The following is a 27,030-nucleotide window of genomic DNA, read 5'->3' as shown; positions in this document are numbered from 1 at the left end:
TGTTGCCTAGCTTTGCTGCCCAGAGACTTTATTTTTTTAAAAACACTGTTACCTTATTTGGTCCCTTGCCTTCTCAGCACTCACCTCTTTGGTCACCTTGGTTGGTAAAGGCTCAGTGGCAAGGAAGCTAAGCCATGGCCCACTCCCGCTCCCACTGGGTTCTCGCACACCTCCACCCAGGCTCTGCCCAAGGCACCAGCTGGGGGAGGAGAGCTTTAGAGTCATATGGTGGGCGCAGGTTTAACCAAGGTGGGGGTTGGGGGCTTGAAGTTGAGGGAGGGGACACTGTCTGCAGGAAGCTGGGGACTGTCTACTTCGCTCTCATTTCCCTGGTGCTCTGCTCAGGACTGAGTGGGGCTGAAACCCAGCTACACTCTAGTCATCAAGCCATGCTCCTGATGTGTCTAGAGAGGCAGCTTTGTGGTCTGATGTCTACTTGTTGGAACTGGAACTCATTGGCAGGGCCAGCCAGGGTCAAATGGCAGGTGTTCACTTCTCTGCCTCTTCCTCCATTACAGACCTGGACCTCAGCCCCAACGCTTTATCAAGACACCCTCAGCCACTGCTTCTGGGCTAAGGTCCTGTCTTAGGGATCAACCCTGTGTCCCTCTCACAGCCTTTTAGGTGTAGAGGAGGACTTGTAGAGGCCTTGAGCAGCACAACGCTTCTAGGTTTCCCTTACCTTGTATGTGGTTTGAAGTAAGAACTCAGTGGCAAGAGCTGAACCCCTGGCTCTATCTAAATGTGCTGGGTTTTTCCAAGCCTATATGTGCGCGTGCGTGTGCGTGCACATGCACACACACACACACACACACAATTCTTTAAAATAAGTGTTTTGTTTTGTTTTTTCTTATTTTTGAGCACTTGAGGCACCCGCTGGTTCTGCCCATTGGGAGACCTGGCACTGAGGTCTGGGACTCAACAAGGTCCCTAGAACATTCACTGGGGACTTCACCTCATCATCCAGTTTCTGATGTAGGTGACTTCCTTGTTGCGCTGGTTGCAGCTGCAAAGTTCACTGTGTTAGAGAATAAACGACTGACAGAGGGCCTAAGAACACTGTCTTCTGCTGTGGCACATGCATTTCAGAGCCTCAAGCCAAAGAAAAGGTGTGGGATTCTGGACATCAGAAAGCCGAAAGAAAGGAGAGGATTGTTGGAAACTTTCTAGGTGCTTCTGAAACCATGTTGTGTTGGCAGCCGTCTACATCTCTGTACTCAAGAAGCTCCTTCTCTTAAGAACCCTTTGTCCCCTCACTCCCACCATTTTTCATCCCCACAGAATGGCCTCTTTGGGAATTCATTCAGAATATCCCCCTACAGTGTTTGCTTTACGCTGCTGGTGTCCACAGGTCTGTTCTCAGCCCCTCTCCCTCAGGCTGGGTCTGAAGACCCAGGAATTTGCCCCTAGGAAAACTGGGGGCCCTCAGTGGGTGGAGCTCACCTGGTTGGGTCCAGTCTGCGTGCACTCTGCATTCTTGTGACAGCCACCATTGTTCTCCAAACATGGGTTGATCTCTTTAAAACAAAAAGCCAATACGTGGCATGAAATTCAAACCTCATTTTCAAGTAAAGACATCTTGAGGAAACAGTCAGGATGGCTAACTGAAAAAGGCGAGCAGATGTCCAAGTGTGATTTGGTTTTCTAATGACTCTGTGGGAGAAGTAACCCAACAAGGAAGGTCCCAGATACCATCTCTCAAAGTCAGCTCCTCTGGGCTGGGACTGTGCCAGCAAGGCATAGTCTGTGGGCTTGCATCTGTCCCTCTACTGAGTGAATATGAGCACTTTGCAGCCAAGGACTTGAAATAATAGAATCTAGGAGTATAATTCAACATGCTATGAAGCAGAAATTTAGGAATTAAGAAAGTCACTTGCAACTATCACAATTTAATTGCCTCAGGGAAGAATCATCAATAAAATCTCCATCTACGAGGACACATTGGTGAGGAACAGGATATTTGCTTGGTGTTCAAATATCTCCCCACTGAATGCTTCTTAGTAGCAATGGGGAAAATCAACTGTCCCATGGAGAAATCAGATAGCACCTTGACCGAGTGGTCAAAATTAATATCGCAGATGAGAGACAGTTGGAAATATGAGCCTCTGGTGTGATATCCTGAGCAGGACACATTATCACTCCTGTGATACTGGGTCTGGAAGGCATTATCTCAGTATAATCATAAACAAACATCAGACCAACCCCAAATGAAGAACATGCTATGAACAAGAAAGTTGGGGTGGTGGACCATCTTCATCCAAAATGTCAATGTCATAAAAGACAAAGCAAGGCTGGAGAACCATTCCCGATTCAAGGCGATATGATGTCCATTCCTAACCTGGGTCCTGCACCAGAGGAAAAAATGCCCAAACAGGACATTATGTTATGGGGTTAACGGACAAAATTAGAATACAAATGGTAATTGGACAAACATCTTATATCAGTAGTAAATTGACTGAAGCTGGTTGGTAGCTGCTGTGAGTATACAAGAATTTACCCTTATTCTCAAATATGCCCAGGTATTTAAGGGTAAAGGGAATATGATATATATAGTTTACTCTCAAATGGTTTAGGAAAAATATATACAGACACAGAGCAAATGATAAAGCAAATGGAGAAATACATTAACAATACTGAATCCAGGTAAAAAGCAAATGGGACTGCTTTTGTATTATTCTCACAACGCTTGTATGCCAATTTTTTTTTTTTTAACAACTAAAACGTCAAAAGTCAGACAACTTACTACTGCATACCTTTAGAGTATAGCCATGTGTAGCCATGAAGATAGTGATTTGGGGGTACACTTATTTTCAGGGAGAGTTGTTCTTTCATACTGCTAAGCCTAATAAATACTATGGATCATAACAGAATTTTCATTCAAAGAAGTATGTGTCTCATAGCAAACTGGAGTGATCTGACAATAGGGAGGGTGGTTATTTCCAGAATATTCTCTCCCAGCACATATGCATTCTCTGATTTTTCTACAGCAAGAATGTGCTATTGTGTTAAAAAAAAAAAGAACTAATAAATGTTAAAAAATTCAGTCACCACCATAGCGTTTAACTGGAACAAGTCTCTTCTTTTTCTCCTTCCCAGGTGATTTTTGGCCATCACATACCTTCATCCCGTTGCGGTCACATTTTCACACCCTCACACATTCCTGCCCAGATACACTTAAAGATGATTCCAGAAGTGGCAGGTCCTAATAACAGGACTGGTGCCCAGATCTCTGATTCTTGAAACTTGGCCACCGGACAGTGAGGGATGGTACCTACCGAGGCACACGATGCCATCGCCTGTGTAGCCTGCCTGGCACACACACCGCCGACTTCCAGGGGTGGTTCTCCTGCAGTCAGCCTTGGTAGAGCAACCTCCGTTGCTGGTCTCACAGGCATTGATGGCTGTCGGAGAGAGATGGGATGCCGAGCAGAGAAGGAGATGGAGGGGAAAAAAAAAAAAACCCGGTGATGCCTTTTGACTCGAGTGAGATGGAGGATACCTCAGAATGTCAGGAACTGGATTAAATATGAAGAGTTCAAAAGAACACAAATCACCAGATGTCTTCCTTGGGGAATCCTACCAAACATTTAAAGGAGGATAAAGAGCCAATTTTCACAAACTCTTCCAAAACTGGAAGAGGGGAGAGAACTTCCCAATTCATTTTATGAGGTCGGTATCACCCTGGGACCAAAGCCTGACAGAGTTGGCACAAGAAAATTACAGACCAATATCCCTTGCGAATATAAACACAAAGATCCTCAAGAAAATACTTGTAAATCAAATTTGGCAATATATAAAAAGAATTAAACACCATCACCGACTGGGAATTTTGCAGGAATGAAAGGTGGCTCAACATTTAAAAATCAATTAACGTGCTACAGCATATCAATAGAATTATAGAAGACAAACTGACATTGTCATCTCAATAGAAGGAACAAAAGCATTTGATAAAATTTCATGCCTTTAATAAAAAAACTCAACAGGCAAGGAATAAAAGGAAACTTCCTCTTAACCTGATAAAGGATGTCTATATATGGAATATAACTGAGAGTCCAGAAATAAACCCATATACCTAAGGTCAACTGATTTTCCACAAAGATGCCAAAACATTTCAGTGGGGGAAAGAATAATTTTTTCAATAAATGATACTGAGACAATTGGGTCTTCCCATACAAAAGAATGAACTTGGACCCCGGCCTCACAACATGTACTCAAATTAATTCAAAGTAGATCAAAGACCCAGATCGACTTGGAATCCCACACTGTGACCTTGGACAAGCCGCTTAGTTAATATGAACCTTGGGGTCCTCCCATCGAGTTTTGCTTACAAGTTTAGAGACTCCCATCTGATCATGTATGTGAAGGTGTTACACAAATGTTGGCTGTTCTCCTATTAACTTGTGTCTTCTTCTTTTGCTGTTTTTCCAAAAGCAGAGGGCAAGAAAAACGTTCCACTTGTTGTCCCTTACTAGCTGTTTTCCCTGGCATACTGAGCACATCCCTGCTGTAGGAAGCATCTGGGCCCTGGGTCAGGGGGCCTGCACGCTGGGGCAATCCCCAGGGGGAGATGGTCTAGAAAGCAGGCTGGTAGGTTCACTGTCCAGCTCCACTATCATTTGGACTGAAGCCTGCCAGGACAAGCTGCGTAAGAGGAAGATGATGCTAAGTGTTTCCACTTTTCTAGCACCAAATACGTGGTGGGCCCCATAAGAATATTGGCTCTCATTTATTGAGTATGCTCTGTGCCAAGACTGTTCTAAGTACTTCACAGGGATTAATCCAGGTTATCACCCAACAGTCCAGTGAGGGAGATTCTCTTATTATCCACAACTTGCAGATTTAAAAAAAAAAATGATGCAAAGATCAGTCAAGCAAATTTCCCAAGATAGCACAAATGATAAAAACTTAGACTCAGACCCAGGAAGGTCTGATGCTAGGGCTACTTTAAGCTGCTGTCTCATTCTGCCACTGTACAGAGAGGTCATTTCATGCCCAAACCACTCAGCAGGGTAGACAGTTTTATTTACTTTGTAAGTGAACTAAGGCGGCTCAGAGCAGGTAAGAGACCCACCCAAAGCCACATGGGTAGTAGGAGGAAGAACCGGGATTCAAGCCCTTGTCCCATTCCAGAGTCCCCAAGCCTAGGCCACACCTTGGGTCAATCAAACCAGTGTTTTTAAAGTTCTCCAGGTGATTTCAATCATGGTCAAGGTCGTGCACCACTGTTTGGGGAAGACAACAGGTGCAACTGACCCACCCATTCCTAAGCCAACACATGCCCTGTCTGTAAATAGTAGTTTTCTTGCCGTGGGGCCCCATCAGTGGCCCTGTTCCATTCAGGTAACCATCAGCAGCTGGTAGCAGCTGCCCATCCAGTCTGCAGGAACACAGACCTCTCAACAACTTGCACTAGCCTTGTGTACCCCCAGCAGACCCTTTCCTCACTTGCCTGTGCAAACTGTTCCATTCCCTTGGAATCCTGCTGTGCATTTGCAAGAGGCTGTACCGTCTGGATTGAGAAGGCAGCTGCAATGAGAAAGGGCAAGGGCTATTTGTGGAAAACAAACAAATAAGCGAACAAACAAAAAACAACACTGCTCCCTTCATTGACAGCATCTCAGCTCACGCTCCCACGTGGCTCTTCAAGGTCTTGCCTAAGCTTTGGAAAGAGAGGTCATTTGTAGCATGCCCCCCCCCCCACCCACCCCGGGGCAGCTAAAACTGCAGGGTGTGCACATGGAGGCATCGGCCCAGGGATAGGGAGGATAGCTACCCATCTTTAGAGAGCCACTTATGTCCTTGGAGCTGTGCTTTGCACATTACTTTGTAGAACATACACAATATCGAATAGCTCTAATAAGCAGATATTATTAGTCCTATTTTATAGATGGAGAAACTGAGGCTTAGAAGCATAAAGTAATTGACTCAAGGTCATGCAGACATGAAAAGGACAGAGGCTGATTTGAATTCAGGTCGAAGCCCTTCTGGGAGTTAGGAGTATGAAGCCGAAAGTCTGAACAAGTAAGTCTTGGCGGTGAAGCGGGAGCAAGGTTGGATGAAGGTCAGGTGCACTTGGCTTCTATGAAAGGGTCCCTGTGGCCTGAACTGGGGGGTAATAGCTGGCATTCTTGCCAATAGGCCAGGTAACTCAGGGGGCAGCTTGTTTAAAAGGCTGCATCTGGCAATCTGGTGGCCTTTTCAGAGGGAATTTTCATTTCATACTTGATTTTATCCTAACTTCAGAAAACGTCTCAGGAAATGGTTACCCTGAGGAGGACACTTCTTGGAGAGGATCCCCTTTGCATCACCCCCAAAGAAAGTTCCAAGGTACGTACTTGGCACTCGTGTGGCATATCCCATTGCAGTCATCTTTTGTGATCTCTGAAAAAGAGAACCAGTTGTTGGGTCAGTCCTTTCATACTAAACCTACCTCAAAAACGTTCTTTGAGTACTTGGTGCTAACAAAAGACTTAATTCCTCAAAAGTAATTTTATGCATCATGTGAACCATGTAAAATTCTGTGACCTGGTAAATCCTTTTTTGCATGGACTGCCAGGAAGCTCAGAGCCCAATCAGAAGGTCAGATATCCTGATGGAGTTGCCTACTGTGTGCCAGGCCCTGTGCCACACAGTGAGGCTGCAAGGACAGTAAAACACAGTATCTTCCTTCAGGCTCTGGCTGTCGATGCGTGTTCCTCCCTGGGGCCTGATTTTTTACTTTCGTTTATATTTCCTATGTTCCTTTTCTGTCTAGTTTTTAATCATTTTACTATGGGGTGATATAAACAAGCAAAACCTAATTATAATGAATATTAAAATGTTATTTTATTTCTATTGCATATGCAAAAATAACCCAGGGCCAGGCAGGCACACAGCAGGTGCCTATTACCTATTAGCTCAATTCATTCCTAAATTTCCTGGAACAGCATAGGCTCTTGCCCTTGGATGCCCCCCTAACAGATTTCCCAGCAGGAGATGATCCAGAAAGAAATCATTAGAGATGAAGAGAGAGTATCTTTTGGGGAAAATGCTTGTGTTAAGAGCCTTTGGGATAGAATCTCATTAAAGCATGTCGAGTCACATAGAAGGTCTGGAAAGAGAGACTTGACTGTCAGAGTGGCCTGTTTTGCGTCAGAGGGAACAGTGAGAGGCTTCAGTGGGCTGGAATGTGTGCAATGAGATTTTGTGCCTTTATGTTTGCTCTTCCTTGAGCCTGGAAATCCCTTATCTTGCCATTCTCTGTTGGCTGAACTCCCCATCATCTTTTAGGTCCTCCTCTCTGAAAGGTGCTCTAAATCTTTGAGAATGTCAGTGAGCAGGTAGTGGCGACATGCTGTGCCCTTTTGGGTGGGATGAGGTGCCCTTGTGTGGCCTCAGTGATGTCTGCCATGAGCTCGGGAGTGGGGCGTTTGCACCCGACAAAGGAGTTCTCTTCCTCGCTCTAGTCTACAGGCTCTTTCCTCTGTGCTCTCATGCCATTAGTTTTCGAACACTATTGAACATTTACTTCTACTTCTAGGCTGGAAACTCCTTGTGCAGGGTGTGCACAGAGACCAGCCTGGAAAACTGGGTGAGGGCCAATTGGTGAAGAGCCTTGTCCTCCTCCCTGCCAAGCGGTTTCTCTTGCAGGCAATGAACTTTCTCCTGGAGGCAATGAAGAACCATAGCAGGTTGTCAAGTCTGGGGAGGGGGTGGGAAGTAGAATCTGACCTATGGCTATGGACTGAATATTTGTGTCCCCTTTCTCCCGCCAATCCATGTCTTGAAGTCTAATCTCCAGGGGGATGTTATTGGGGGTTGGGCCTTTGGAGATGGTCAGGTCATAAAGGTGGAGTGCTCACGAATGGGATGGGTGCCTTTATAAAAGAGAGCCCAGAGAGCACCCTGGCCTCTTCTGCTCTGTGAGGACAGGAGAGATTAGATGGCTGCAACCCAGAAGAGGATTCTCACCAGAACCTCATGGTGCTGGCACTTGATCTCAGACTTCTAGCATCCAGAACTGTGAGGGAGAAATTTTGGTTGCTTATAATCTATCTTGTCTCTAGTATTTGTTATAGCAGCCTGAACTAAGACATCTATGTTTTGGAAAGTTCTCTCTGGCAGCCATGTGGAGGGTGCACTTGAGGAAGATTGGACAGAGGGCAGAGGGACAGATCCCAAGGCTCCTGCTGGGAGCTGAGCAGCAGGAGGATTGTGGAGGTTAGAATAATGTAGACATGCTAGTGAGGGATGAGGGGGCGGGTGTGGAAGGCCTGAAGGCCAAGTGGGTGGTGTCTAGATTGGGTGAGCATGTGGAGGTAGGCTGGGTCTTTCTCCCCAGTAAGGAAAACAGGAAGAGTGAGCCTGGAGGTCCGTCCTTGGAGCACCTTGAGAAACATCAGTGCAGGGGCTCCTAGCTAGTGTAGTTGGTTATGTGTCTGACTCTTGGTTTCGTCTCAGGTCATGATCTCCAGGTCATGGGGGCCAGTCCAGTGTTGGGCTCTGAGCTCAGCAGGGAGTCTGCTTAAGTTTCTCTCTCCCTCTCTTTCTGCCCCTTCCCTCTGCATTTTCTCTCTCTCTCTCTCAAATAAATAAATATTTAAAAAAAGAAAAAAACCCCCATCAGTATAGTGTGGTTGGGGTTGGGGGAAATGGGCCTATTCAGATCCTGTCAGTGGGAAATTAAATGGATGTACTCTCTGAGGGACAACTTGGCAAAAAGCAGCAAACCCTTCACCCAAAGTGCTAACTTGGGACTCAGAAATCCCATCTCTAGAAATACTGATGAATGAATTAATTAGACAAATGCAAAAGATGTATGCACAAGACATTCACTGCAGCATTATGATGACAATAGAAAATTGGTTTTAGAGAGAGTGGTATAGTCATATAATGGAATATTATATGAAAATTAAAAATGATATTTATCAATATTTATTCACATGGAGCGATATCCATGACATATTGTGAAATGAAAAAGTAGGCTGAGTGTGGTCTCATCCACATATGTTTATTACCTAGGAGAAGGATAGAAGCCTAATGTAAAATATTAATGATAGTTTGTTCCTGCTGTGGGAATGTATTTCTTATTTTCTTTTGCTTTCCTTTTTTTCTTTTTTCTTTCTTATTTATTTATTTATTTATTTTAAAGATTTTATTTATTTATTTGACAGACAGAGATCACAAGCAGTCAGAGAGGCAGGCAGAGAGAGAGGGGGAAACAGGCTCCCTGCCGAGCAGAGAGGCTGATATGGGCCTCGATCCCAGGACCCTGGGATCATGACCTGAGCTGAAAGCAGAGGCTTTAACCCACTGAGCCACCCAGGCGCCCCCCTTTTTTTCTTTTTTAAAAGATATATTTATTTGAGAGAGAGAGAGCGTGTGAGCTTGAGCAGGGGGAGGGGCAGAGAGAGGAAGAGGAAGAGAATCTCAAGCAGACTCCCTGCTGAGTGCAGAGCCCCACACATGGCTCGATCTTACCACCCCGAGATCATGACCTGAGCCGAAATCAAAGTAGGATGCTCAACCGACTGAGCCACCCAGGCACCCCTGCTTTTCTTTATTTTACAAACTTTTTGTGGCAAATAGGGCTACTTTGGTTGCCAAAGGAAGTAATAAAGGTGTTATTTCTTTTTTTTCTTTTTCTTTAAAAGATTTTATTTATTTCTTTATTTGAGAGAGAGATGAGAGAGTAAGCTGAGAGAGAGAGACAACAAGCACGGGGTGGGGGCAGAGGGAGAGGGAGAGACAGACTCCCTACTGATCAGGGAGCCCACCATGGGGCTCCATCCCAGAACCCCAAGATCATGACCTGAGCTGAAGGTAGAAATTAATGGACTGAGCCACCCAGGCACCACCTAAAAGTGTCATTTCTATTGTAGGAAGACAGAAATGTAGCTGCTTGGAAGCAGGGTTAAGAACACATCATAAGGACTGAGAGATTTGCCCTTACCAGTATCGCAACTCACTCCCCGCCAGCCAACATCACATTCACAGGAGCCGTCGCCCGAGGGTCCTTGGTTGCATCTCCCATGGACACAAGAACACCCTAAGTGGAAAAGTGCCCACAGATTGTTAGCCCTCTGACCCGCGTTCTGGAACTCATTATCATTTACCTTGAAGACCCACTTCACATGACGGGCACTTTACTCTCCCACCTGGTTCCAAAGAACTACTGTCTTTAACAGAGGGCTGGAATCATGGGAAGGGCAGGGACACAGGAGATCGAGTCAAATCACGTCATAATTTGATAGAGACCACTGTTGTGGGACTGTGTAGCACTGTGGGTTCGCAACCCAAGCAGGGTGAGAGTGTCCTTAGCTAAGCATCGCGGAGGACCCAGCGTTGTGTGTGACGCCCAGGGACGGAACCATGTTTGTTCCATGAGGCCAGTCCACTAGGTTTATATAAACCTGGAGAGGCACTGCTTTCTTTAACAACATAGAAAAGCCAATTCCTTTGTTATGCAGCAGCGCTGTGAGCCTCTAAGAGCTGGTGGAAAGATTTGGATGCCTTTCTCCAAGAAAAACATTCAGATTTGGGGCTTTGCTGGACCCCATGAAGGTCATCTATGGATCACTGGTTAGGAAGACCTGCACGAGTGAAAGCAGAAGATGCTTCCAAATGACAGAAAGAGTCAGCACTCTAGTTGCAACTATATACGATATGGTCCAACTGTAATGATTCAATTATATATTGGCTTTGTCTGGTGTGGAATGCTGATGACCAAGCAGTGATAAAAAAAGGTCCAATGTATGGTTTTTAGGGCAGGGTCGAAAAAAATGCCTTGTTTTCTCATCATGGATTAGGCAATTCCTCCCACGTGTGTGTGTCCTTGGGCACAAGGTCAGAGAAGGCAAACGGATGATGATTTTTGTGAAAACAGCTTAAAACATATGGCTTGCTGAAGGTGCATTAATAGAATAGTCTTCAGGTAAAGGACTGCATGATTCTAGAGCAAGGATGTGGGACCAAGCAAGAGACGTATTCAAATCTCAGTTCTGCCTCCCACCAGGTGTGACCTTAAGGGAAGTCATTCCACTCTGCCTTAATACACTAGTCTGTAAAATGGGTACATAAGGTTCCTGTGTGGGTTAAACCAGACACTGTGCACAAAGGGGCATTTCAAACTATCAAGCAATGTCCAAACTTGAGAGGCTGTGAGGATCCGTGTGCAAAGGCAAACACAAAAACATGGAGTTGGTTGGGGAAGGTGGAGGAGGAGATTGGGGGTGGGTTGGTAGGTCCAGTTAGTGACTGCAAATATTTGGAAAACACTTGTTCTTTGCAAATTGCGCAACACCCACATTCTTAAAATTCACGTGTTAAGGGAGGTGGGATTCCAGCCTGGCGGGTGAGCTAGGGCGCTGAGGGCCCACTTCTCTGCCAGCCCTGGGGCTTCGCTCAGTGAGTGCAGAGGTCCAGCCCGGTGGGGAGGGAGGAGGGTGCGTACCTTGGTCGCAATGGGGGCCGTACTTGCCCTCCACGCAGGTCTCACAGGCCGTGCCTGAGAAGCCGTCTCCACACTCGCACACGCCTGTGCCGTTCACTCCGTCCAAGCAGATCCCGTTTCCAAAGCAGACGTTCTCAGCTCTTCCTGGGCAGGGCTGACACTGGGGACCAAAGAAGCCCGCACAGCATTCTCTCCTCTGAAACCAAGGGACAAGGCTGGGCTCGGACAAGGCCCCACACCTCCATCTCCCCAGGTTCTGTCCCGGTCGCGGTCTGGAGATCCTGCCAGTGGGGCTGGGTGTGCCGGAAACTTGGATAGCGCATGGAGGGTGCCAGGGGCAGGACCCAGTGGCGAAGCAGAAAAGAGGGAAAGGATAAAGGCAAGCAAGAGACAAGGATGAAGAGCAGCGGGAAAGGAGGCAGTGGGATCAGAGTGAAGAACGAGGCAGCTGCCGGGACTGGAGGAGACTGTGCTGAGTGAAATAAATCAAGTGGAGAAAGTCAATTGTCATATAGTTGCACCTACTTGTGGAGCGTAAGGAATAACATGGAGGACATTGGAAGAAGGAAAGGAAAAGTGAATTGGGGGAAATTGGAAGGGGAGACGAACCATGAGAGACTGTGGACTCTGAGAAACACAGCGTTTTGGAGGGAAGGGGGTGAGGGGAATGGGTGAGCCTGGTGGTGGGTATTAAGGAGGGCATGTACTGCATGGAGCACTGGGTGTGGTGCATAAACAATGAATCTTGGAACACGGAAAAAATAAAGTTAAATTTTAAAAAATTAGAAAAAAAAAAAAAAAGAACAATGCAGCTGATACAAGCAGGGTAGGAGGGGGTGAAGCTGTTACCATCCAGGAGCCCGGCCCCTTCCTGGTGTGTTTCTCATCAGGGGAAGCCTTCGGCATTTTAGAAGTAAATCTCTTTTTTTTTTTTTAAATTTTAATTAAATTTTTAATTTTAATTCCAATAGAATTCACATAAAACGTTATATTAGTTGCAGGTACACCATATAGCGATTCAGCAATTCTATATAGTACCCAGTGCTCATCATGGTAAGTGCACCGCACCCCTTAATCCCCATCACTGGCTTTATTCTTTTTTAAAAAACAGTACTTATTTATTTAATTTATTTGAGAGAGAGAGAGTGCACGCACAAGTGCTCGTTCAAGTGCTCATTCGCCTGCATGGTGGGGGGCAGGGCAGATGGAGAGGGGGAAGCAGGCTTCCTGCACAGCAGGGAGCCCAACACAGGGCTCAATCCCCGGATCATGACCTGAGCTGAAGGCAGAAGCTTAACCTACTGAGCCACCCAGGTGCCCCAGATGCCTTTACCCTTGAGGGCACTAACACACATATGTCTGCCTCACTCAGTGCTCAGCTCAGGAAGTGCTGACACTGTCTGTCACCATACAACGTTGCTACATGATTACTGACTATATTCTCTATGCTGCATTTTTCATCTCTGTCTTATTTTGTAACTGGAAGTTTGTACCCATAATCTCTTTCACTGATTTCACTCATTCCCCCACCCACCTCAGGCAATGACCAGTTTGTTCTCTGTGTTTAAGAATCTGCTGTTTTTTGTTTGTTTGTTTGTTTGTTGTTGTTTTTTCCTCATTGTTTTTTTTTTTGTTCCTTTGTTCCTTTGTTTTGTTTTTAGGTTCCCCATAGAGAATTACTGAATCACTGTGTTGTACGTGTGAAACGAATATACCATCGTATGTTAATTATACTTCAGTAAGAAATAAATGGGTGAGCATGGCTAGGTTCCGATAAAACATTTCTGGATACTGGAAAACAAGACCCCAAACCCCCACAGACTCTTCTGCAGCTCCAACCTCTGCAGCTTAAAGGCCAAACCGTCTTGCTTCTGTAGGATAGGCAGAGGCTATGGCTAGTCTTCTAGGGGTAAGAGGCAGGACAGGAAGTTATAAAGAATTTTCCAGCAGATAAAGATAAATTTCCAGCAGATTCTAAACCAGCAGTGCAGACATGCTTAGTTCTGGGGTCCTATTTTCTAAACAAGCAGGTGCACCTTCTCTTTCCTTAGGAAGTCGGCCATCTCCTCTGTCCCTGTTGTGACAATGAGGAGGTCCTCCTAGGCTCTCAGTCCTTTACCATGCAGTTGAATAATGGAGCTTTTCCCAGTTTCCTGACTTACGTGGCTGTCCACAGAGTTTTCCTGCTACCTCCACTACCTTGCATGACAATGACAATGAGGATGATAAGGAGGAAGAGGAGAGGCAGAAGGAATCCACAGGAAGCCATCTGAAAAGTGTGACATATGATAAAACTTCCCCATGCTGCTGCAGGCATTGGAAGGGCGATTCAATCGTTATACTCACAATTATGGTTTTCACACATTTTGCCTGGCACCCAATGAACAGGGATCGCTTGCCCATGAAATAAATGGTATAGATACATCTCCTCATCTCTTCACCCTGTGAAATGGAGATGATTACATCAGCTTTTGGGTGGGGGAGAAGTTCCAGTCTCTAAGAGCAAGTAGGTGGGGGACGTATTGCTGTTTCTCCCACTGAAATGTTCTGGAAAGTGAGGGGGTTGTCTTCCTGGAGCTGCTTTGTAAGTAAGAAGACACAAAAACACAGTATCGGCTGCCAGAACTGAACAGGTGGCAAAATCCAAATTATGATACCTTAAGGTGGTACTCTGTAAAAAGAACTTTTGTCTAGAGAATGAACTCAAGTTTGGGAGAATTGTAGAGCACATTAGATAAAATAATTCTGTAATAACAAGATTAAACTCTAGTGTGAGAATCAGCGTTGGTATCATCAGAAATACTTGTTCTCATGCTGTGAAAGGTGCCTAAGCATCTATTTTTTTATGATGATTGGAACTTTATCAGAAGTTGCTTTTGCAATAAATAGCTACAAGGAACATTGGTAATTAATTCAAAGATATGTTTACTTCTCCCAAGTTTTCCATCTGTTTCTTAGAGAAAGTTGTAACTTCAATTATAAAAGCAAATCAGGCAGGTGAAACTCATCCAGACGGATGTGGTTTTGGATATGGAGTCTGCCCTTCTCTGAAAAGATTTCTTGCTCTTATCCTTAACAAGCTTCCAGGACTAAAAGATGTAGAAAGTGAAAAATCGCTTCCTGTATTGTATATTGACTGATGTGAACCCCAGCTTCTATTTATGTATTAATTAAATTTTGCTTTGGTTCAAACAAATGGATTCAAGACTTTAGAAAGATGTGTATATGAAGGTAAAATGAAATTAAAACCAAGTACAGGAATTGTGAGCAGTGAAAATGAGGTATGCTTGAGGTTCATTTTCTTTCTTTCTTTCTTTCTTTCTCTCTCTCTCTCTCTTTCTTTTCTTTTCTTTCTTTCTTTTCTTTTTTCTTTGAGGTTCATTTTCTAATTTGGACCTCCTGGGATCTGGAAACTACTTAATTAAAGCAAACAAAATACTTACTAGTTGTTTAGTTCCAAATGGGCAGACCGGTTGCTGGAGACACTTTCCACATTTTCCCTTGGTAAAACACAAAAAGGCAAGGTGAACATTTTACCATTCTTACTTTTAGTGCAAAGTGAGGCTGCAAGTATTTTCCAGACCTTGGAGCTGAAAGTTTTAGGATGTAGAACTTAAACCCAGAAAGACATTAGGGAAGTTCATCTGGGCAACACTTGGGAGCACCTGGGAGCTAAGGGCTCAGGGTGGAGATAATATACACTATTATAAAACAAAGAGCACAAGTTGAGAATGACAGACATTTTTAAATGTGATCCAGTCCTACAACAGGAGGAGGCTAATGTGACTAGTTCTTAACTTGGCCCCCACCAGACAGGATAATGTGGTTGTTCACGGTTCTGGCTCTGGGGCCAGACTGCCTGGATTTGAACTCCTTATTTGCCACTTATTAGTTCTCTCTCTTTTTTTTAAGATTTTATTTATTTATTTGACAGACAGAGATCACAAGTAGGCAGAGAGAGAGAGAGAGGCAAGCAGGCTCCCTGCCAAGCAGAAAGCCTGTTGCGGGGCTTGATCCCAGGACTCTGAGATCATGACCTGAGCCAAAGGCAGAGGCTTTAACCCACTGAGCCACCCAGGCAGCCCACCACTTGTTAGTTCTGTGAACCTAGGTACATTGCTTAACCTCTTTTGGCTCATTTTCCCCATCTGTAGAATGGGGATAATAATAGTACCTATTTTGTAGGGTGTGGTGAGGATGGCTTCATACATGTAACATGTGTATGAACCCATATAAAACCATTATAGCAGCATAAAATATGTGCAGTGACTAGCACATAAGTGCCCCTTAATGTCAGCAGTCATTACTATTATGGAAAGATCCTACACCATCCCATGGACTGGAATGAAAAGTCTCCATTACCGCATCCTCTGTTATACTGAAATAATGCAACTCTATATTTTCTGTCCCAGGAGACCAGGCTTGGGCAACACCTGCCATAGGTGGACCATCACCCCCCTCCTCTCTGCGCCTATGCTAGGTGTGGCATGTTTCTGTCTGACGAAGACCATGGCTTGAGAATCCCGCTCAGTACAACCCTCCAGGAAAGTTCCCAGGCACCGAGGTACAATTCATTGCGCTGGATTGTGAACCCACTGAGGGCAGGGATCATGTCTTATTTATCTTCATAGAGTCAAATTGATTCTACCTCTTCGTACATCAGAGATGCTCACTCAGTGTGTTTTTGAACTGAATTGAGATACCTTGATAGACAAACCTTATGCTTAAACAATAAAAAATGAAGCCAACAGGTGCATCGTTGGCCTTGGGTATAACTTACTCGTACAATAGTAGTGTCGTTATTATCACATCTATTCTTCTGAATTTCTAGAACTTTCCCCAAGCCATGGATCACTCCCTTGTCAGTGGCCGCATTGGTGTAGTTTATCGGAGCCTCATTTACATAGAGCTGTAAATAAGAGGGTTGAACGTGAATTTGATTATAGTGATTTCAAGGGAAATAGCAACAATAAGGATCAGAGGCTATCAATATCATAGCAGTCTCGGAGATAGTCCAGTGTTCACCTGGAAGGTAGCACTCTGTAGAGGAAAGATCTCTCCTGGGGAAGAAAGTCTCAGTAATGGTCCCGCATCTGGTACCATCTGGTTGTGTGACTTTAGGCCAGTTGCTTTTCCTCTCTGAATCTCAATTTCCTTTTTTGTAAAAGGAAAAGGCTGTTCTAGATCATCTCTCAGGTTTCTATCTACCCCTCCCATTAGTTGGTTTATGGCGTTTGAAGAATTCTGAATCATGATTGTTACACGAGTCCCATCGGCAAAATGGCTCCCTGGGCATGCCTCCCTGTGCTGTGGACTGGTGGTCTTGGAGGTCTGAATGCATTCTAAAACCAAGGCATGGAGAATGAAACTCATTGGGCTTTCCGTACATCTCTATGGTTAGCTTGTGAGCAACCCTTAGAAAGGCCAAGTGACAGGTATTTAAGAATAAAAATAATTAGCATTTTTTAAAGTGGTTTTGTTTGTGAAAAGTGTTCCACCAGATACTCTCATTTCCCAGTGTGTGGCAAGTGCTCAGATGTTCTGCATTATATGTTGCTAATTCAACTTCAACTTTGAGTTGCAAAGTGTTTTGTTTTGATTTTTTTAAGAGGAGGAGGCTACCTTAATGATTGAATAACGCAAAATGAGTGAATCCATCTATTCATTCATTAATATAACTAATATAAGTGGGGAAAAGGGTTTTTTCAAGAATTGGAGAGTGTGTGTGTGTGTGTGTGTGTTTGAGTAGGTGTGAGTTGGAAGAAGGGGGAGTCTTTATTGTACTAAGAAAATGTTAAGTTTGTATCCAATAAGGGTTTAAAAATGATTAAGAACATCTCCAAACTCCCCACAGCAGCACTATTAAAATGACTCTTTCAATTGCTAAAATTTGAACTCTTGTGGAATGTTAAAGCCCCTTATGATTTACTTGGAGTCAGGTGACTTTCCATTGGGTGTTGAGATAAATCATGGCCGAGCTCCACAGAGGTCTTCTAGCATTTGTGTAGATTTGGAAAACTAGCAAGGAACCGTACAGGTGCTGTCAAATGGTGGTTGAAGCATGAACTTCCAGAATTCTGAGAAACTGAAATATTTAAAAAATATCAAAATGACAGAACTTCTGATGCTATCATATGGTTGATTTGGCCTTCAAAACGTCTGAGTCATTTTCATTGTGAGATGTCCCCAGAGAATTATGTGCTGCATTAAAATTTTTACTGGAACACAAGTTTTCTGGGTTAGAGAGATTTTTCCTGCAACTCTATTGTCCTAAGAGAAAGTAAATGAGTTACCAATAAGAGCAAAACCTCTACTGTGAGATAGAACTATTTATTTTAAGTTAAAGCCTCTCATGTAAAATTGCTCTAGATCAAAGAATTTCCAAACAAATGGAAAATAACCATGACAGAGTTGAAATGGATTCAACTAACTGCATTAGAAATGCATGGAGCACTGGGTGTGGTGCAAAAACAATGAATACTGTTATGCTGAAAATAAATTAAAAAAAAAAGAATTCATCTCTATGTGATGAAGTAAGAAATGATCAGATAAAAAAAAATCTAAGTTCTTTACCAATAAAAAGTTGCCTTACTAGGAAATATAATTTCCTAGTGAATCACTTGTGATTATAATTTCCCACTGAATCACTTGTGATTCAGTGATGATACTACTGAGAACATTGTTTTAACATTGCACTTTTTAAAAGGACCAACTACTAGTAATGCTAAAAAAGTCCATGATTAAACTTTCTTCCTCTTAATATCATGCCTCGTTTATCTTAAACAATAATTTGTTTTTATTACTTTTTCTTATGAGAATTTATCCTAGAGTTACACTGTGAGTTTCTTGTTGAATTTTCATAAATGAATATTCTTCCTTGATGTTTGAAATATGTCATTAGAATTATAATTGAAATACTTAACTTATTTAGTTTCATCAATTCTTTTTCATGAATTCTGAACACTGAAATATTTAGTGGTTGTATGAGATAAATATTGGAGTCCTGGTATGGGGTTCAGCCTGTCCTGGGACCAGGGTGTGTATGATCAAGGAATTGTGACATTATTCATTTGGCTGCTGGATTCCACATGTCACTTGGCCCTGTGGAGTCAGTGCCACATCCTGAGTGTTGGGTTTTGCTGTCAGTTCTTCTATCTTAGAGACTGCTTGCGGACTATCTGTTGGGTTCGTTAGGAATCAGGGTCAGAGGGCACTTGTGACTGTTGGAATTCAAATACCATGATTAGTAAAGCCCACAATGATTATGCAAAGGCTGGTGACAGGGAGGGTGAGTGGGGAGCTGGGCAGTCTCTCTGCTCTTTATGGTGAAAGACAGACAACTGTCTTTTGTGGATAAGGCTTAGAAGGTACTGGTGAGATTATTCCAACATGGAAGTGATGACGGATGATAGGAGCTAAGACACTCACTCCTGGGTTTTAAGTAAAAGGGTTGCACCTGGTCATCGTGGAGAAAGAAGCCGAGGAGGTAGGAAAAGCCCAGCATGGTCTCCCGATGCATGCCTTGGTGCAGGTCATTCTTCAGGAGTTTCTCCTCCAAGATCACGTGATACCTGATTACGTCCTCCTCCTGCAAAACACTCAGGACTGAAAGTCAACCCGTAGGTCAGATAGTCCCCAGTCACTTAGTGGGCTGCCCCAGCATGCCTGGCCCTGTGGGAATTACTAGAGCAATAACTTGTTGAACGGCAAGGTCTGACCAAGGCAGTAGGTATGAAATAGTAAAGCTGAGACACATCACCTCGCACGTGACGGTCTTCCACATGGGATGGTCCAGAACTCCTGCTGTCACCCTAAAACCTGGACTGAAGGCATGAAGCTCAAGGGAGGATTTTAAAGATGATTTCTTTGAAGAGAGAGTCCCCAGCCTGCCTTTCACCCCAAGGGCCATGAGAGGAGACTCGCTGGGATGCTTTGAAGAATATGATCTGTGTCCCCTACAGATACGGTGGCCTGTGGGACTGGGGTTGTACTCAGACCTGAGCAATCTCATGCCACGGATGGCTGGCAGGTTGATCCACTGTGGAGGGCCGAGAGGTGTCCCAGCACTGGGACAGGCCCACGACTCCCAGTGCTGGCTTGGGACAAGAGAGGATGTGTGTCCTGTGGGCCAGAGGTGTGGCAGGGTCAGAGAGAATTGGGGCCTTAGGTCCTATCTTTGATGGTGGCCTAGGGGGCCGACAGGCTTCCCCAGGAGAAAAGCTGGAGGCAGGTTCTGGATGCTTAGGGTCCAACGAGGAGATCAATGACTACAGGACTAGGGTGCATACACTCAGGTCAAGGGGACAACAGTCAGAGACCACCAATTATGTTTGGGGTCTCCAAAGAACCACCAGAGCATCAGAAGGAAGGAGGGAAGGAGAAAGGAGGGAGGGAGGAGATAGAGAAAGAGAGAGAAAAGTCCCTATAAGACATTAATCAACATGATCTTTGGAGAATTTTCTTTCTCCACACTTAATAAGTATTTTATGGATTCACAGAAAAAAGGAAAGAAAGAAGGAGGGAGAGAGAAAGAGAGAGAAAGAGAGAGAGAATGAGACAGAGACAGCATGAATGAGTGCTTTGAAACACTGGCCCGGCCTAGGAAGAACAATGGCATCTCAAGACAGTGACAGTTAAATTAAGAACCTTCCCACCCTTTTAAGTTCTCCTCTTGACCACCAAGACTTTCAGACCTTCAACTTCAGACCCGATGCAATCCACACTGAATTTAATGAGCTCAGGGAAGGGAATAGGAGGTTACTTAAGTCGATTGACTTTCAGCTCCAAACCCACGCTCTACATTCTGCTTTGTGATCCTGGGGCCAGGACTCTGGTCCACATTTTTCCTTTGACAGGGCTCCTGTAAGGCTCTCCCACTGGAAAGCACTAGAAAGAGACTGTGAGGCCTATTAGAGCAGAAGGAAGGAGAAGGAATTCCCTCATCCTGTTTGCTTCCTGTTCCTATGGGCATCACCCCAGCCCCACTCTGCACCCTGGAAGTGGTAGCTGAATCTGGAGGGCAGTTTCTCAGACATCAGCACCTGCTGGGCAACACCTTCTGCTTGAGTCTGGGTCATGGAACCCCGAGGGACCGTCCTCCAGGGTCAGCGACACCAGATGACCAGCATCCCCTCCACTGAGGTCTGAGCTACAGCTCTGCGGGGCCCTTCCTCCATATTTCTAAGTTTTGGTGATTCTAACCTCTTTCATTTGTTCTCCTAGCCTTTGGGGTCTAGATGCTTCCTGCAGTCGCTACCTTTGTGATTTCTCTCTCTCTCTCCTTTTAACCTTTCAGTTATACTTACACAGCTTTGTACCCAATAATCAATTCATAATATTAAACTCCCTCTGGTATGGTTTCAGTCTCCTGATGGATCCTGGTTGATTGAACAACAAGCCCCTCCTCCAGCTTCCTGCCTGGACAAAGCCCCAGCAGGGAACCATGAGAGAAGATGTGATTTTAAAATCCAGCTCAAGGTATTGATTATTAGAGGGGCTGGAATTTTTTTTCTTAACTTAATGGAGACTCTGTTTATGACTTCAAATGATCTTAGGACTCTTGGGGGAAACAGAAAGGTCATGGGATTACCTGAAGTTTCATGCCAAGGCAGGAAAAGAATATTTCCCACTGAATAGGTTCACAGGGACTAGAGCAGGGAAGGGGAGACAAAGTAAAGGTGATTTCTGACCCCTCCCAAGAACCCTACTTGTTCATCATGTCAGTCATAAAAGTGTAGGATACCATTCCTGCCCTCACAGACTTTATAAGCTCCTTGGGGAGCTAAGGCCCTATCGCTTGAAAGGACAACTCGTCACACCATACAGATGCTGAAGGGCGAGCAAATGGTCTGAACTCAGAGGCAGGAGAGATTTTCGGTTGGCTCAGGTGGTGAGTCAGCTTCCCTGAGGAGGTCAGACTGGACTTGAGGAATGGGTGGGGGTGATTCTGGAGGTGAAGACCAAAGGGGAGTCTTCCTGATTGAGGGGGGCAGTGTGTGCATGTGCACATGTGTGCATGTGTGTCTGCGTGTATGGGTAGATATGAACAAAGGTACCGAACACGCTTATGGCTTGTTTGGGGTCTCTGAGACTGTCACTCTGGTTAGACCAGGGTGATTCTGCAGAGAATAGGTGGGCCCTAGGACAGCTTAGAGGAACTTCAGATGTCCATCCATATTTCCCTAGGGTCTCTGTCTCAGCCACCTTATCTGAAGATATAAGGGAAAACAGTGTGCTTTTTGTACAAATATAGCTTCCAACATGTCCTCCCATCATGGGGTGGGGGCTGGGGGCAGGGCAACCCCGACTCCTAAGTGAAAATTCTGGAGCAACCACTGAATGAAAGATGAATGGTGGCAGTTGACAGAGGTCTCAGGTACCTGGGCCGGTGGTCTGAACGCCGTCCTGTAAGAAATGGGGATCCACCCAAGGCTTTTCAGGCACAGAGTGGCATGACTGGAGCCTGATATTCTTTGACAAAATCTTTTGACAGATTTGGGCTGTGTAGCCCCAGACGTTAGGAATCAGGGAAGATGGAGGTGGGGAGAAGAGGAAGAGGAAGACAGAGTTGACCCACTTCCTCCTTATCCCTGCCCCTGACATCTCAGTTGCCTGGGACCAGAGAGGCCAGGGTGGGGAAGTGGTGGGAGACCAGGAGGATGCTTCCAGATTCCTGAGACACCTGCATCCTTGTACTGGGGCCTGAGTGTGAACTTCCGGGAGTGTGAATGAGACACATGGGCAGAAATTTGCCTTAAGTATCTGGACATGGACAAGGAAATTTTGATGAGAGAGTGGAATGGTCCATGATTAATGGATTGAAAAATGTTGACTTTGAATGTTCAGAAAATAATTGTCCTGGTTATCGTTCCCAGTACTTACTAGAGTTGTGACCTTTTTCTCCCGGATGTAATTCTCAATGGCGTCATTGTTTGGAGCAAACACAGTATAAGTGCTGGCTGCCTCGATCGCACTGGCCAGGTTATATTGCTGTGATGGCGAGAGACAAGAAGATGTGAGGGATATCCCTGCGCAGATACCCTGAGCGAGCGGGCTGTGCAGAGAACGTGGTACTTACAATGATGTAGCCCCGGAAGATGGAATAGTTGGGCATCTGGTCCAGCCGGGTGAGCAGGTTTGGCAAGGAGACTGTTAGGCTTCTTTGGGGAACCAAAACCTGGGAAAGGAAGCCCCCAGAATCTGTTAGCATGTGTCCATAGGGCTTGCTGCCCTATGGTAGGTAGGGTCATGTCACACGACGAGATGCAATGATAAGGACCCCTGCTAGTCCACAAAGCAGTTCTGCAAATTTAACGAAGGACACCTTTTCCTCTGATGGTTGGCAATACCCAATGAGGGTGCACAGTCTGGGAGTGAAGTGGGCTGGGGGTGAGCCTCACGCTACCCTGAGGTCAGGTGCTGATATGCAGAGCATGCTCTGCACACGTGTTCATGGTGGCCTTGGCAAAGGTGCCCACGGTGTCCAAGGGCAGGTGGAGGAGGTCCTTAGGGAGCCAGTGCAACCCAGAGGCTAACCAGAGAACTTGAACAAGAGGACAGGCATCCAGGATTCTTTTGTGGTCACATCACTTCTTCCTCAGTCCAGTTACTTAACCCTGAGGAGCCTTACTTGTCTCCCTTGTGAATTGAGGACAGTTGCATTTACTGTCTTGGGGTTGCAGTAAAAATCACAGGAGATGATGGGACGTGATATATTGTACAAGGCCTGTTACCTACTATGCTGTCAATCATTCCAGTTATTACCATGTACAAGGGTAGAGGCTGGTGCTGATGAGGGACACAGAAACACAGGTCCCCCATCCCCAGGACATGCCATCACTTGGGGGTCTGGGACTATACCGTGAGGAAGAACTATCAGTACAGGAGGGCACAGTGTACCAAATGAGTTCTATACTCCTAAATCCTATGGAATTGCGGAGGAGGGAGGAAGGAGTAAAATCAACATTTATTGAGGGAAGGTCGGCTAGGCAGTAGGCATTGAGAAAGAGAAGGTGTTGTTTTGTTCTTCCTGGGGAAGAAAGATGAAGCTCAGAGAGGTTATGTCCCTTGCCCAAGTTCACATAGCTTGCTATGAGTAGTCCCCAGATTCTGTATGCCATTCTTGATGATATGGGTGGCAGGATCAGAAAGGCTTCAGGGAGGAGCTGAGACTTGAATTGGCCTCATGATAATATCGATCAGGATGGGAGATGGGTTCAGGGGCTGTTGTACTAATAAGGTATGGCCATCAGAAATGTAAATAACGAGAGGTAATTTCATGTTTTTTTAAAGGTTTTTAATAGGAAAGCCAGGATTGGAGAAGAAAAATACCCTTGATAAGTAATGTTCATTTGCATCATAAGATGTCATAAACTGAGCATAGTTCCCTACAAGTGATCAGTTGCTCAGAAATGTTTTTCTTAATGTTTCTTGGTAATACAAGGGAATTGCAAGGTTTTTGCAAAATAATGCACCCAGGCATCTTACAAATAGCTTCTTTCCTGCACAGAAATAGTTGACCTTTTCTGTAAATTAAAATCAAAAGTGAGTATAGAAATGCCAAGTGAGGATAATTTTAGTTAAAGTGCTATTAGTTAATTGTCTTTTCCAATTTTCCACCTTTTGAAAGTTCCCAATATACCTTAAATTCTAACCTTAATTTTCAATGAAAATCCTAATATAGTAACAGAAAATTACAGGATAACTTAAAATCGTGTTTCCCGCTATACTTTTTTGTTTTATTTTGTACCTTTGAATACTGTTGCATTGTGTCTTAGAAGAAAATGAAAATTTCAAAATACTTTATCTACCCTTTGCCATATTTTTCTAGGGCTTCCTTACCCCATCTTTTTTGGGTGAAATCATGGAGAAAGGGGAGAGGGAAAATAATGCATAACCATTTGCCTGTCCTCCAGTTCTTGATTAAGATATTCACATAAATAAAAAATATAACATATTTGGTCACACTTGATGTAGGGGCCATTGCCAAATATAGGCTGAATAAGTAAGAACAGAGTCTGACTAGATGAAGAGAACCTCTAAGCAGTTTGAACATTAATGTCATGGAGCACAACACAGGTTACTTTTCCATTAGAGGAACGTATTTCCACCCCCACATCCCCTACCAAGCATCCTGTGCAGAAGTAATAAGTGAAGTCAGAGGAGATGCTGTCTGCATGGCAGGTGGCAAGCGTGTACCTTGTTGATGATGTGTATCACACCGTTTGTGGCTGCGTTGTCACCGTCAATGACAGATGCTCCTTCAATCGTGACAGTCTGTAAATGTAAAGCACAGTGGGAAGGTGAATCTCCATAGGGTAGGAAATTCAGGGATTGAAACTATTTCTGGGTTTTATACTTCTCAAGCAGTAGTGACTATCACATTTTTTACTATGACCTGAAGTTAGAAATATCTTTAAATTGTGACACACTAGGTATCTCTCTCTCTCTCTCTCTCTCATGCACACACACACACACTCACAACTTAAAATGGAATGATACTTTCCTCTACTTTTGGGGAGGCCCCTGAATACCAATTCTGTTCTTTTATACTTCATTCAAAGACTGCTGGTTGAGGGTCACCAAAGTGAACCTATAGTCTGAAAAACCCTGTAGATGGTGGTGTGGGTTGCACTGTGTCCTCAGTATTCGTATGTTGGGTTCCTAACCCCCAGTACTTCAGAATGGGACCTTATTTGGAAATAGGGTATTTACAGAGGTAATCTCATTACAATGAGATCATTGTAGTCAGCCCTGCTCCAACAGGGCTGGTGTTCTTCTAAGAAGAGGAAATTGGACACAGACCATGGTCCGAGGAGAATGCTGTGTGAGCGTGAAGAAGGCCATCAACAAGCCAAGGAGAGAGGCTGGAATGGCCCCTTCCAACAGCCCTCAGGAGCCAAACTTGTTCACCCCTTGATTTTGGACCTTTGGTCTCTAGAACCATGAGACAAAATGTTCTGCTGTTTGAACCACTCCCTTTGTGGTACGCTGTTATAACAGCCTTAGCAAACTCATATGGACAGCCCCTGACTTTCTTGATCCAAATGAACCCAGTTACTTTTCAAGAAGATTTATTACCCAACCTACACACTCACCCAGCCACCAACCAGCCACAGCACAGCTGGGCTCCACTCTCTCTACTTTCCTTTCTTCCCCCGCCCTTATCCTTTATTTGAAATCCCTCTTGGGAACCTAAGTGCAGAAGGGGACTTGTCTTACCCTGATAGCCCCCAAGTCACTCAGTGAAGGCCCTGGAGAAAACACTCCTGACTGCCTTGCACATCTCTTTTGGTTAAAGGGAGACATTTGTATCAGACCCAGGAACTCATTAAAATGTGTCTTTGGTGGTTAACTCCTCCAGGTCAAGGGTCCCATTGATTTGTCTCTGAACGCAGAGAACCCAGGATAAGCCTGCCCAGGGTAGGTGTTCAGCTCATGCTTGTTAGGAGAAACAATGATTTAAAACACCGATGGAGCACAACCCCATTGTCTGATACAGGTATGTAATGTACTAGAATTAGAACAATAATATGCCAAGAGTCCATGGAACTGTATGCAACTCTTTCCTGCTTTCAACAAAGAATGATCTGATGAGGCACATACATTCCAGCAATGCTAGCCATAGACCCTTTTCACAGCACTCTGTCATCTTCTCTGACATCATCTCTGTCACTGATGAGTACGAAGGTAAAAATGTTTTAGAGCAGTAATCCCAGAACATTTTAGATGGTGGTTCATGGTCCACTGATGCAGCAGTTCTCACTTCCCAGTAAAATCTTCATTTTCACCTTGTGAAATTCATAGCCAGAGCTGTCAGACACTGGCATAGGCCTCAAGGCAGCCAAACTTCCCAACGCAAGGCTGACTCCAAGTCCGGACACACGGCGGTAAGTTCCAGAGGCTGAGCCTCCATGGGGTGGTGGCTCTTCCTTGTGTGTTGCTCTGACATCAGCACTGAGCCCCTGGTGTCTCATAGGTACTCAGTAAAGGTTGGTTGACTGACTCTAACCTGAAATCAAATTTTTGTAACCTGTAGTCACTCAATGAATTGGTTACTGGTAACAGCTTTTAGTTAATCGCATACGAATAGCCACAGTTGTGAAATTGGGAAACCTTTACCCAGAATCATGGAAAGGATCCTTTCACAGGATCCTTTCACCCAGGATTCTTTCACAGGATCAGTCTGTGGTCTGTCAAGAAGAGCCTTGTGGCCAAGCTGTGGGTGGAGGGTCACATTTTAGAGCATCTCTACTAGAGGGTAACGTGTGAGTGTGTGTGTGTGTGTGTGTATCCATATATGTTGACAGTTGTTGAGGCTGGGTGATGCCCACATGGACATTCTATTCTTGGGCTATTTTTGCTCATGTTTGGAGATTTTCATAACACAGACCTTCAAAGCAGGCAGCACAAACATAGATGACACGTTTCCACTTAGCAGACAGGTTACAGAACTCTCTTACCCCATCTGCCTTCGCCAGGTGAAGGAAGTTGCCAGGCAGAGACGTTGCCAGCATGTCTGAAGATGACAGAGCCTGCAGATCTGCCACTCTGTATGTGCCCAGCAGCATATGGTACCTAAAACAACAACAGTCCAGAAG

The 27,030-nt window shown here is 44.7% G+C and overlaps 1 protein-coding gene across 1 annotated transcript in view; it reads right to left on the bottom strand.

Annotated features, from left to right (window-relative positions):
• The window catches only part of STAB2 (stabilin 2), a gene marked incomplete at its 3' end in the record, with an annotated part of 157,350 nt that overhangs the window by 35,273 nt on the left and 95,047 nt on the right, over positions 1-27,030 (bottom strand). The window contains exons 30-43 of the mRNA XM_032844332.1: positions 26,893-27,007; positions 24,629-24,706; positions 22,509-22,607; positions 22,313-22,420; positions 18,888-19,019; positions 16,212-16,340; positions 14,875-14,931; positions 13,778-13,873; positions 11,432-11,627; positions 9,932-10,027; positions 6,336-6,381; positions 5,450-5,526; positions 3,276-3,401; positions 1,444-1,517 (exon numbers count right to left, since the gene is read on the bottom strand). Of these exons, the coding sequence (XP_032700223.1) occupies positions 1,444-1,517; positions 3,276-3,401; positions 5,450-5,526; positions 6,336-6,381; positions 9,932-10,027; positions 11,432-11,627; positions 13,778-13,873; positions 14,875-14,931; positions 16,212-16,340; positions 18,888-19,019; positions 22,313-22,420; positions 22,509-22,607; positions 24,629-24,706; positions 26,893-27,007 (1,429 nt within the window). The remainder of the gene's footprint in view (positions 1-1,443; positions 1,518-3,275; positions 3,402-5,449; positions 5,527-6,335; positions 6,382-9,931; positions 10,028-11,431; positions 11,628-13,777; positions 13,874-14,874; positions 14,932-16,211; positions 16,341-18,887; positions 19,020-22,312; positions 22,421-22,508; positions 22,608-24,628; positions 24,707-26,892; positions 27,008-27,030) is intronic.

Source organism: Lontra canadensis, unplaced genomic scaffold, assembly GCF_010015895.1.
Source record: "Lontra canadensis isolate GAN:19392208 unplaced genomic scaffold, GSC_riverotter_1.0 scaffold150, whole genome shotgun sequence".
Lineage (NCBI taxonomy): Eukaryota > Metazoa > Chordata > Mammalia > Carnivora > Mustelidae > Lontra > Lontra canadensis.
This window is presented reverse-complemented; position numbering and strand designations above follow the sequence as displayed.